The sequence below is a fragment of the Asterias amurensis genome, chromosome 3, assembly GCF_032118995.1.
Source record: "Asterias amurensis chromosome 3, ASM3211899v1".
Classification (NCBI taxonomy): Eukaryota; Metazoa; Echinodermata; class Asteroidea; order Forcipulatida; family Asteriidae; genus Asterias; species Asterias amurensis.
This window is the reverse complement of record NC_092650.1, coordinates 20,143,758-20,157,448: the sequence shown is the minus strand read 5'-3', so window position 1 is coordinate 20,157,448 and position 13,691 is coordinate 20,143,758. Positions and strand designations below refer to the sequence as shown.

General features: G+C 37.2%; 1 protein-coding gene across 3 annotated transcripts in view; it reads right to left on the bottom strand.

Annotated features, from left to right (window-relative positions):
• LOC139934413 (breast cancer anti-estrogen resistance protein 1-like) overlaps window positions 1-13,691 on the bottom strand; it is a 62,506-nt gene that overhangs the window by 12,902 nt on the left and 35,913 nt on the right. The window contains exon 1 of one of the 3 annotated variants that reach the window (XM_071928639.1): window positions 6,972-7,057. The exons of the other annotated variants lie outside the window; for them this stretch is intronic. Within the exon in view, the coding sequence (XP_071784740.1) occupies window positions 6,972-6,989 (18 nt within the window). The 5' untranslated portion in view covers window positions 6,990-7,057. Of the gene's footprint in view, window positions 1-6,971; window positions 7,058-13,691 lie in introns of those variants that run through there. 3 annotated transcript variants of the gene reach the window in all.

Sequence of the window (13,691 nt, the reverse complement as noted above, 5' to 3'; positions counted from 1 at the left end):
AATACAACCTTCAGGGCCTAATTGCATAGAGCTGTTAAGCACACAAATTTGCTAAGCATGAAATTTCCCTTCTTGATAAAAACAGGATTACCAATCAAATTACCACATGACTTTCAGGCTAAGCAAACAACAGCTGACCACCAGTAACAAGTAACAAGCAACAAATTGAAATTTAGCTGGTACAGCTGCTAAGCTCAAAAATTTGCTTAGCATGAAATTTCTTCCTTGACCCAGACTATTTGTGCCATTTCCCTGGTTGTAACTTTAACTGGGGTGTAGGTGATCCCTAGCTTTGCAGCAGTAAATGGTTGGAAGGCTTCTGACTGGCACTCCCGTCCCTGAACTGGGGCCAATTTCATAGAGCTGCTTAAGCAAAAAATTTGCTTAAGCACGAAAATGGCTCGCTTATTTTACACATGTTACTGGCCAAAATTTCCTGCTATATACATTGCTTATGACTAGTATTAAGCTGTTGTTTACTTAGCATTACAATTGAGTGGAGTCTTGGCCGGTAATCTGATTTTACTAAGCAATGAATTTTTTGCTTAAGCAAAAATTTTTGCTTAAGCAGCTCTATGAAATTGGGCCCTGAGCTATTGACAAAACAAGGAGACTGCCAACAAAATGAAACACACCATGATACCATACAATGTATTTCAAACACACCAAGTTAATCCAGTATTGCTCATAAAGATACTTGGCACAAAACTATTTCTTGCAATATTTCCTCCATATGATATCTGAAATGTATATTTTTGTTTACCACAACTTGGTAATGAAGAACAGACCCAACTCGCTCCATGTACCTTGCGACGTGGGAAAGCTTTAATTACTTCATTGGAGAATTCAGCGACATATGTTTGTTAGATTTAGTTTGTGACAAATGATATCTGAATGCCAAGGCATATCCGGCAGCCCTGTTTCAATTTACTTTGGAATTTACAAGGGTTTGACGCGACCTAATGAGGTACGTCGTTAATTCAGACAGTAAACATATCCGACTTAAACAAAAAGAAAACAATAATCTATAAAATCATGAGGTACATTGTTGTATGGCCCTCATGAAAACACATGGGACAATTTTTATGTTTTATCCATGTAGGAGTCCCATTGCATAACCCGTACTCAATTTTTACCACAACAAAGTATCTTTAAATAAACAATACAGTCATCGCTCTGCCTAGGTGTGAACATCAAACAGAATCAAACAAATGTAGAAGTTTGACCCTGGTGGGGGGGGGGGACAGGGTCTTCCCATTGACCTGTCATTGACATCATGAGTCCGTTGACAATGAAGAGTCACTTATCATTTCTCAGTAATCATTCTAGGTCAATGACATTGAGATCCTTAAACACAAACAATATGGACATGATAAGAGTACACGATGCACAACAATGACAATTGCCTTATAAGTCCATTTAGGTTTATAAATCTTTTTATCTTCTCCATTTTTTGATGTTTTGAAGAGATTTATAAATAAATTTAAAAAAAAATAAAGGTGCAGGTCTAATAGAGGGAAGGGGAAAGCCTCCATGCCCCCTGGTCATTACGTTGGTACCCTTTAAATACTCAAATAGAAATTTACAAATTTTTCATCGGTACATTGTAGCATGGTGCCCTTTACTATGGAGAAAATACCTTGATACCCTTCCCTTTCAACAACAAAGCACACAGGCCTGCAGGTGTTTATCTAACACTGAATCCTTATCTTATACTTCTTTATCTGTGAATACCATCTCTTCTTAAAGCCATTGGACCCTTTCGGTTCAGAAAAAAAAAAAAAAGTTCACAGATTTACAAATAACTTACAGTGTTTACAGAAGGCGCGGAAACAAGGGTGGGTTTTTCCATTGTTTTCTCCCGACTCCGATGATCGATTGAGCCTAAATTTGCACAGGTTTGTTATTTGATATAGAAGTTGTGGTGCAAAAAGTGTGGGCCTTGGACAACACTGTTTACCGAAAGGGTACAATGGCTTTAAACTCTGTTTTGAACCTTGTGTTGTTTGACAATCTTCACATAGCAACATACAACATTTTGTATCTCAAGTTCCCATTATGAGTCAAAACATGTAGTCAAAACAACAAGTGTACCACAGTCAATGCTTTGAGCATGTCAAACATCACTATTTATAAAACAAACTTTATACATGCACTGTGTAAGTTAACATGGTTATAATTATCACTTGTAGAAACATGTCTTGAGGAATGTCATCCTTCAAAATGTGTGAATGAAGGGCACCGCTTATTTAAAATTAATCTTGAATATTTTATGTTGCATTTTGTTATTGCAGAGATAAAAAAACTATCATTGCAAGATGTCTTTCTGTTCAAATCGGTTTCTTCCATCTCATTTCTTTTTAATGAACCACATTCTCCAAAATGCGAGATAGACAAAGTAGACACAGAAAAGTTTGCCACAAACAAGGCCACTCTTGATAAAAGGGGCTTCAAGAAGAAAGTTATTAAAGATGGAAATTTACTTAAGGTGCATGTAAACGTGCTGCGCATTGTGAATGGGGTAATAAGACTATTTCTTCAAAGAAAAGGTTTATTAATACCAGCAACTTGTGAGTAAGCAAACCATTAAAGCAGACAATTACTTGCCAAATGGCTTATTGAGACATATATTAATTCAAAGTACATTGCAAAGCACCAACGATCACAATGAACAATTCTTCTCTTGTGCAGCTTCCGCATGGTCCCTCATCCAAAAAAATTACAAGTAAATCAATCAATCAAAATACTATGACAAGTATTTCCGCTCTCTAATATTAATTTTATTTTGTGTACAAATGTTATTTTCATCATCATCTTCGCCAGCACCATCTTCAGAGAGACAGGTAATCAGCCAGACGTAGAATCGATTCACAACATGCACGACTAGCTAACCTAGATGGTAAATGACACATTTCCTCTTTCCTAAACACAACCAGTTGAGTTTTTGTCACGGTCAGGGCTAGCATGTACAAACTACCGCCTCGATGATAATGACTATTGCAGGTAGACAAACAAGTCTACATCAGCGTTCTCTAAAATACAAATGGATTCACCACTTGGGCCAGAGGGTCTGTGGTAAACATGAGCTTCTGCTCGTAGGTTTTAATTGTCTGCCTCTTTAAAATTTGATTTACATTGATCATCAAAATGTAATGATAGAACTCTAATTGTCTAATACAGCTTGCGGCTGCCACTTGAAATTACATGAATTTTATTTTGGAGGGTCTTAACAAATGGTGTTTATAATGTGATGTCTGGAAATAAGAAAACTTAGAAGGGTCCGGACCTGAGAACAAACTAGACTTGTGGACAAGTCGTTAAATGTTTGTCGTGATGAAAGCATTCCAACTTTCTCCGTGAAGAATGAGACACTACCGACTTCCACGCGACTATTGTTCTTGCAGATAATATGGTTTCATAATGAGAGTAATCGGGATCCAGCAGTCTCGCGAGAGCTTTCTTCTATCAAGGAGAGCTACTAGCTACTGAGTGTATTACGCTATCAAGACATTGACGACTATTGGTTATTGTCAAAGACCAGTCTTCTCATTTTTTAGCTCCATTGGTCATCAGACTTGCGAGATAACTATGAAAGAAAAAACACTGTTGTTACACAAAGTTGTGTTCTTTTAGATGCTACTTTACTTTAGAGGGAGTCGTTTCTCACAATGTTTCATACTATCAACAGCTCCCCATTACTTGTTACCAAATAAAGTTTTATGCTAATAATTATTTTGAGTAATTACCAATAATGTCCACTGCCTTTAACGACTTGTTCACAAGTCTAGGTCATGATGTGAGGTCATCCAGCGGGTCACAAAAAACAGGGAGGAGAGTTTACACAGTCTGTGAAACTTTGAAAACACAGCCTGCCCCCTACCCCTTTCTTTCAAACCCAGGGAACCTCGCAGGTTTAAAAACTCTATGCCAAGTCTCTTAAATGTCTATTGGGTTTCAACAGTTTTCAGACCACTGAACTACACTGGAACTACACTAAAATCCATACACTACTCAAGTTTCCATCATTGCACATTTTTAATCCTTTACAGAATATTGTCATGGTTTGATCCTTGAACTCTCTCCCATCAACACAGTACTGCGAGGTTTCATGTTTCAGTGACACATTCACCAGGATGAGCAGGAGACAACGACCTTGTTGATTGCGTCCAAAAACCTCTGACATCTTTTAGGATGTGGTATCAATCTATTTTAGTGAAGGCATTGCCAGTTAATTACGCATTATATATTTCATAAAATAGAAATCAAGTCTGTTTCACTTTTCACTCTTAAGTAAGATGGAGATACGTGACAAAATATCTTGACCAAGTCTGAACAAAACATACACCTACAATGTACAAGGACTTGAACTTTGCTTTTGAAGAGGCCAGGCAAGGGGTTCTTCTGTCAAGAAAAAGCACAGGGCACCACAGCAAACACACAGTGCACCACACCTTTTGCTAAGTCTAGCTCTATGGTTAGTGTTAAGTTTGAGGACTGTGGGCCCAACTTCACAGAAGTAGGCTATTATTGAGAGAAATAAATGCATGGACCAGTCTGGCATTTCATTTATCTTATTGAAATCACAAATAATAAACCATGTAGGGAGTTCTTGGTTATATGCATTATCACAAGGAAATAAATTAACCTTTTACAAAAAGGAGCACAGCTGAAACTACCTGATTATGCTTGAATATTAAAAACTAAAGTAAGGAACAAAAGTTCCCTTATGTAGGACAATTCTTCGAGTTGAGAACTAAAAATATATAAAAACAAACACAAAGCCTTTTGTTATCTGAAGAAGAACGAACAAATAGAGGTTAAAAACACAAACCAAACTAAAAAATAACACTCCAAGGCCAAACAAACTTTCCACATTTCTCATACCTACTGACTCTTGCGTGGTTGTTACTTTTGGCAAACAGTTGTTTGTGTAACAAACAGGAAAGTGATATTTTGGTCACACAATGTACAAGAGAAGTCCCAGGGAAGTACGTAAAATTGCTGTGGGAAATTGAATTACCGCACAAGTACATGTAAACAACCTCAGCCATTTGCATTTACAAAATCAAAAGGACGGACCACTTGGAACAACAAGTAGCTACCAAAGTCAATGTTGAGTGTGAGGTGTTTTTTAACCGTATGAAATAGTATGGGGTTCCCCAAAGCTCTGCGGTTTAAACACAAACAAAAAAACTGTGGGTTCTACAAACCACAATATTTTGGTTTTACCAAAAAAAACTTGTTGTCTTTGGAAGGTCTTTGGATTGATCTGGAAATAAGCAAAACCCATTGTCAATAAAATTGGGTTATACAACGTAACAACAAAAAAACTGTTGAGGTTTTTTACTGTTGAGGTTTTACAAAACAGTGACTTTATGGGTTATACACCACAACAACAAAAAGCTGCTTTTTTTTTTTTCAATTAAAAATACTTAGGAAAAAAAAACACGGTCTGGTAACTAATTTACAAACAAAACAGTTTGTTGAGAAAAATATTAAGGGAAGAGATTACAAACAACCTTTAACAAATCTTTAAAAATTGTTATTCTGCATCTCATCAGACTGAATCCAAGGCACAATGTACAACTATGAAAACTCAGAATTTGTTTTGAAGAGTTCGACCCGTTTCTAGTCACGCAAGCAAAGAATGCATGTTGTTGATCCAAACAGTTGTCTGGTATCTAAGCAGAGGAAATGAGCACAAACACACAGTCAGATTGACAGCAGATTTCCCAACGTGTGTACACAGCTACATAATTTAATTTATTTATGGAGCCATCACAAGAGGGCGCTGTTAAGTCAAACCAGTCCTCATCTCCAGCTAGCTCCAATAAATACTGACTGATGTAGTGCACATTGTACACTGACTTTGTACACCACGTTCATGATTTGTATACAAACTTTGTACCTTTTGTGAAAGATAAAATGTACATTACATGAATCTGAAATACTTGAATCAAATGTCTGGTACCCCATGTGTTACAAGAACATAATGTTGAAAGTCAAACAGAAACATGAACTGCTGAAGTTGAGCAGAGTACTGATCGAAACGTCAAGACTACACCGGCTCTTCTCAGAGCCAACACGTAAACTGAAGAGATTCACACATGTCCTGCAACTTTGCTATTTATTTATTTATTTATAGTTTCTTCCTATTTCTCCACACCATGCAAAGCTTCAAACAATACTTAGAAATATTAACCCTGCTGTGCGTTTATGGTGAGTAACTGTTTCTGAAACGGTCTGTTACCGAGTACATAAAACTGTCTGACGGTTTCAGAAACAAAAATTGAGGTTAAAACAAAACTGTTTATACAACCGGTTAGCCTTGACAGTTACCTGAACCATAAAAATGTAAACATGTAACCTGGTGACTGGTCTCTTAAAGTCATTAATACACTTTCGGTACAGAAAAAACAAAAAAGTTCACAGATTTACAAATAATTTACAGGGTTTACAGACTTCTCTTGAAATATTGTTCCATGAAATGCTTTACTTTTTGAGAAAACATTGAAACAAAATCAATTCTCGATAGCGAGAATTACTGATTTATTTTAAACACATGTCATGACACGGCGAAATGCGCGGAAACAAGAGTGGGTTTTCCCGTTATTTTCTCCCGACTCCGATGACCGATTGAGCCTAAATTTTCACAGGTTTGTTATTTTATATATAAGATGGATACACGAAGTGTGGGACTTGGACAATACTGTTAACCGAAAGAGTATAATGGCTTTAACTGTGTGATGAGCGCATCGGCTTTGAAACAACGCCTATTTGAAGAAAACAAATGTCTTGCTTTGTCCAGGAGCATTCACGATTGCTCATCAAAAACCAATATTTTATAATACAATATTTCTGCCTCACCGCACAACTCTCCGCACCACAGCTATACATTATAAATGAACAACCAGTAAAGACCTCAATAAATATTGATATAACAATGATTTATAAATCTACATCTTACCTACCTGTGTATATTCAGCCATTCCAAGCAATAATCTCAAATCAAAATTATTTCAAAAATAACCAGAAATAACTCAGTGATAAGCATCAGCAACCCAGACATGTACTCAACCATGTCTCCCTTTAGAGTTCAAATGGAAACCAGTCTTCTCATTTCATGAATGGATGGATTCTGATATGAATAATTTGATGACAAAGGTCAAGCCAAAGACTAAACACTGGAACAAAAGATAGAATCCTCATATACAGCTGGAAAAGTACCCCATGCTGCCACAGTAACTAAACAAAGTCCATTCGAAATTCCAAACATACATGTTCATGATTGGGAAATTCCAAATAATTCAAACATGGCCGCCTCATATCAACTTTTAAGTAAATATTTGCAATGGGTTTTGTATTTGGACAAAGCAGATTTGTTTGAACTAGTAGAACATTAAACTTTGCTTGAGTTGTTCAGCCTGTGAGTTAGGCAAACTAGTTCAATGTTTGGCTTTATAAAGCTCAGCAACTTGGAAATATAATGATGTAATTTTACAAAGTTGCTTTGCTTGTTTCTGACAGGACAAACAAGAAATGAAATAAAATGGATGTTCGAACAAAGACCAATCCATTTTAGTCTGATTTCATAAGAACTTGTCTGCAATTTCCGGGGCCCTCTAGAATGTCGTGGGGCCCACTTACGCATTACGCGCTAGGCTTCAACTTGCGCCAAGCTAGTCTTCTGTAAAGTTGCGGCAAGACTCAAGATCATTGATCAGAAATGCATGTGGTACATAAAATGATAGATAGACCTTTATCACACAGTCACCATCTTAGTCATGTTCCTTGTTTCCCAAAACAGTGATGAATGCTAACATTCATTGCGCATGGCACCAAACTACAATTTTGTCCAGCCTCACAATGAGCTGGAATGGAGTCAAATCAAGATGACCACACCGTGATACAGGTCTAAACCGGGCATATTTGTGCCCCAGCAATGGTGAACAACACTCCTACAATGTCCCAAACGGATTTTTCAATACGTTGAAGAAGATTGCTGGTTCAAGCCCATGCTCTATGGTTCAAAGATGAATCTATTTTGATGAAGATATCTCTCAGTCCATATCAATTACATGTAACTCAGGCTAATATGGTTCTGCCCGACAGTCTCCGTTCAAGCAGTAAGTCAGTTCTCAGTCTGTTTTGTTATTATTAAATATCTGACCATCTGTCACTGGTTTTCTTGGCTCAATTCTCTGTGAACTCAGTGCAGACATTCTTATTGCAAAGTAGAGAATTTGTGTTAAATTCTACCGATCCCAACTGTTATTTATGTGGGGATACAAATCAGCTTAGATTTACTGCATGTGCATGCTTTAAGCGCTAAATGTTTATATTTAATCCTTTGCCGCAGTTGAAGATTTAAGCGCATTTGGCATCTGTTAGTGAATGTGTCAGCCAAGGATTTATAAGATGATTATTTATGATGTTTGAAGACCCTACAATGTAGTAAAAAAAAAAAAAAAAAAAAAAAAAGTCTGACCACTGAAAGTGAAAGCTTTGCACTTGATGTAAAAAAAAAATTGATCTTGTAAGTTTAAAAAAAATCGTTTGAAAACTTTAGGGCAGGGTACACTTTTGGTTGTCAAAGACCAGTGTCCTCACTTCAGTGTCCTCACTTGGTGTATCCCAGCATATTGTTGTATGCATAAAAGGACAGAGATGTGAAAATGTTGGCTCAATTGGTCATCAAGTTGCAAAAAAAATGAATGGAGCTAAACACCCTTGTTAGAAATGTGTGCTTTCAGAAGCCTGAGAAAAACTTCATGTTGGAAGCCTTTCTCAAGTTCATTTTGTTGTTGTTTCAGTAAAACCTCTTTCTCAATACCACATTCCTTCAAAATAGACAATCTGATTGTTTGAAAGAATTTATAATATCAACAACTCTCTACAGCTGTTTACCAAGCAAAGCAGGGGGGTAATCTCAAATGTGATGTGAAAAAACCCCAAGGATAGTTAGTTGCAGTGTTTGCACAAGAAGGTTTTTGTTTTAATATGCCTTGAACACCCAGCAGGTTGTTTAATTACAAGTGTCTCTATTTTTTATTATTATTATAATAATTATTATAATTTATTTTATTAAGAAAATGGCCCTTGATGGCGCCTCAGTTTTCAAAGAAGTGCCTTGAAGGCAAGCACCTTCTATCTTACAAGAGAATCATGGGTTAACAAATTTATTAGTCCTTTGGTTGGAGAATGATATATTTTACAAAACCATAATTTCATAGTCCGACCTTCTAATAACCTAAATCCACATCTGGAATGGAGCGATTCCACTGGAAATCAATAAATTATGTTATTTTGAACAAGTCATGGCCATTGAGATACTGAAACTGCAAGACAATTTATGAGTAAAAGCTCTTGGGTTAGTTTAAAGCAAGTTAAAGGGTAGACCTTCCATAATGTCAGTTTGGATTAGTGATACAGGAAACAGAAATGTTTTTTTTATGAAACCTTAAGGGGAACATTATAAAAACGAGTTCTGAAGCTCTAAACATAGGAAAATAACTTTTCTAATAATCAATGTAATAAATTACATTTTCACATTTTCAAAGTTTCACAGAAATTCTCTTGGCAAATGGGTCAAAACAGGTTTCATATAGGGCCCAATTTTGGCTGAGCAAACAAGTGTGCCATTAGTAACATTTACTGACTTCCGTGCAATTTGGCACATACTCCCCTCCCCTTTCCTGACCACAAATGAGTATCTTGGGAAATCCTGCAAGGTGAAAATGACAAGTTAATGCAACCTGTGACCATGACACTGGGTTGGTCCTTGAGTTGATCCTGAACCAAACTGCTTTAAAGAGAGGGTAGGCCTATACCTTTGATAATTACCCCAAGCATTAATGGCCTTAAAAACTTCCACAGTAAAGAAGCGCTGCATCTGTTCAGAATACATGTACATTTTGAGAAATGTTTCCCTTGAAAGGAATGTGATTTTGGAGAAGATTTGTTAAAACATTTCAATCTGAGAAACATTTTTGCATGAAATGTTTCTCAGATCATGTTTTCCAATTTCGGATTATTCTTCCTTGAATCCAGATATTCAGCAATACCTCAAAAAGGCTTCCACCTGTCGCATTTAAGTGAAATTTTCACAGGTTCAGTTAATCGTACATTTATTAATTTCTTTAAAGGGAAGGTACACGTTTGGTAATTACTCAAAACAAACATTACCTTAAAAAACTGACTTGGTAACGAGCTTTGGAGAGCTGTTGATAGTATAAAACATTGTGGGAAACAACTCCCTCTGAAGTAATGTAGTTTTTGAGAAAGAGGTAATTTCTCACTAAACTTTTATTCCTATCTGAGAGCACACAAACTCGTCCAACAAGGGTGTTCTTTCTTTCATCATTTTCTCCCAACTTCGATGACTGATTGAGCCCAAATTTTCACAGGTTTGTTATTTTATGCATATGATGCGATACCAAGTGAGAAGACTGGTCTTTGACAATTACCAAACATGTACCTTCCCTTTAAAGGATTAAAACAATCAAACAAATCCAAAACCAAAGATCTTCTTTGCCTTTAAGCAATGTGTGTTGGAAGTAGAAGTAAAAGTCACCCCAGGGAAACCACAAAAGTACAGTTGTAAATAATGTACACTGTTCGCCTAAATATTATTGTGTATCTAGGCCTATATCAATAGATGAGTATCATGTTGGTTTTGTCCCATTGTGACAAATGAAAATCAAAACTACGGCGTTACAGTCCAGTGAGAACCTTTCGGTTAGAGATGAATCAGAATTACCGGGAATAGGTAGAGTTCTCTAAATCAACATTCAAAACAATTGTTACTCATCACAATGTTACAGTTTGTTTGTTTTGTCCCTATGTGGGGTTTATTTGCTTTCTTGAGTTTTGGGAGGGGGGGGGGGGGACTTTTCTAGAAAATTTGATTGAATTTAAAAGTCATCAAACAAAAACACCTTCCGACACATAGGCCCTAAAATACAATATGTCAAACATAGGTAGAACTATAACTCCATTGTCAAACGTTCCCCATTCAGTTTCGGCAACTAAAGCTGAACATGAAGAAATTATCCTGAAGTACTGATGCCTTTAGAGAGAACCTGCTTTGTGCTTTAGAGGTTCGTTCGCAAAGTGAATGGTTGACTTGAGGAGAATATGGGTCACCCGCTCCATGTTCTTATGTCATGCTTGCGGAATGTTTTCATGCTGAACAGCCACATGACAAACCGGAGTTTTAAAGGAACACATTGCCTTGGATCGGTCGAGTTGGTCTTTGAAAAGCATTTGTATTCATTTGTTATAAAATGCATATCATTAGAAAGATATTTTAAAAATAGAATAAAATGATCCACACAAGTATCACTCGAAAATGCGTGGTTTTCCTTTTACCTCGTCGACAAACTCGGTCGGCCATTTATGGGAGTCAAGTTTTTGACCCCCATAAATAGCCGACTGTGTTAGGAAAACCATGCAATTTCGAGGCAAATGTGGGTGGATAATTGTATTCTACTTTTTAAACATCTTTCTAACCATATCGATTTTATAACAAACGGTTACAGAACGCTTTTCAAAAACCAACTCGTCCGATCCAAGGCAACGTGACCCTTTAATGTTTGACGTCCCCTACTGAAACTGAAACTTGAAAGGGGTGCTTGGTTGGGGTGCTTTTGGGGGCAGGGAGGTTGCCGTTTGTAAACCCAATTACACCTGTCTGCATGTTACTGAGTTTTATTTATTTATTTTCCCAGATGCAATATGTCAGTCATGAATTGACTAAGCTCCACGTGACTTTATTCTCTCTTTCTCATTGTTCAGAGTGAAGTTGTAGGCCTAAGAAAGCAGGCATCAACAAATTATGCCACGCCACGGTACTCACAGCGATTGCTGTGGTGTGCTTTTGCATACTAGTGGTGCACTGTGCTTTTGCTATGGTGCCCCTTATGCGTTCAAATTTACAAGTTACAACATTTTCCTCATAGAAGTGTCCGTCCACAAAACATGCATGCCATTTGTTCCTTGGGGGAAAAAAGCCTGAATTATTGTCAAGGACAAGGGATAACTTATACCTTAGATGTCCATAAGTTTTTGCAATGAAAGTGCCCTTTTCAAAATGAAAATGGCCTTGCCCTTCCAAAGCTGAAATTCGAGGCCGATCTTTACTACTCTGATGTACCAATACTATTTAAACTATTGCAAGAGAACAATCCAAAAGGGTTTTAAACAGAAAGAAATTCCATCAGAGTCAGTCCGAGAAAAGAGGGTAATCCATCATCCAGTTGCCATTCAATTTCAAGCCCCTCTAAATGGTCCTCTATTGCACTTGAACAGTGCAACAAGTACAATGCCATAATAAGATTACAATCTAACAACTGGCCACACATCAACTATACAACAATACTTTCTCTCAAGCAATCCTGTTTACAATTATACAAAATGCTGCTCTTTTGCCCAAAGCCTGCTTTGTCCGAGAACTTCAAGCGTTCACTCCATAATCCAAGCCTCGGAATTCTTTCAAACTCCTGGGAAAAAATTTGCTGAGCCCTTTTTGGCTTCTTCCCAGCTTTTGTCAAGGGTCATGGTTGTTTTTAGGTTTATGGGTCTGGCCCCCGAAGGGAAACACCATCCAGAGACTGAAGTTGAGAGGGGAAGGATTGCAGGAGATAACCCACGGCAGGTTGTGACTGTTTGCAAAGGAAAACCAATTCAGCCGCCACTTGTAATAATGTTGAAGAGTTTGAACAAATGTTCTTGCAAGTTTCTCCAGATTGCGCATAGTGTTTTGTTTACACAAAAAGTCTGACCTTGTGCATTCCAGGGAACTTCCTGGCAGGCAAATTAGTGATGGGAAAATTTAAATTAGGCCTATAAATGTATGCTAGTAAGACCAGCAAAAAAAGTATTGTTTAGGCCTTTAATACTTTTTGTGTCAGTATTTCCCAAAAAACAAAGAGTTACAGAACTTAAAAGTTAAAGTTCATAAAACAACCTCCATTTTGTGATCAGCAATCTCCATAAAATCATAAGATTTAATGTCTTCTTTCAATGGGCTAGCCGAGTACAAACCATGCCCAGTTCTCTGTGCCTCTTTTGTAAACACGTAACGTGACAGCTTAAAGGAACACGTTGCCTTGGATCGGACGAGTTGGTCAAAACAAAAGCGTTTGTAACCGTTTTTTATAAAATGCATATGGTTGGAAAGATGTTTTAAAAGTAGAATACAATGATCCACACAAGTTTGCCTCGAAATTGCGTGGTTTTCCTTCTACTGTGCGAACTAACATGGTCGGCCATTTATGGGAGTCAAAATTTTGACCCCCATAAATGGCCGACGTGTTAGTAAACAAGGTAAAAGGAAAACCACGCAATTTCGAGGCATGTTTGTGTGGATCATTGTATTCTACTTTTACAACATCTTTCTACCCATATGCATTTTATAAAAAACGGTTACAAACGCTTTTCAAAGACCAACTCGACCGATCCAAGGCAACGTGTTCCTTTAAAGTCTTTTATAAGGAGAAGACTTTAAAGTGACTATTTTGAGGTATGGCGTTTCCATTTGGTAAGAGAAAGGTGGATTTTCCTGAGAGCGCAATTTCTCATGGCTGCACATTATAAGAAAAAGTCACCCCTGTGACTATTGGCCTACATAAGCTGGATTATAGACATTGTATTTAAAGTGAATGTTTCCTTTATGTTTCTATATGAACAGC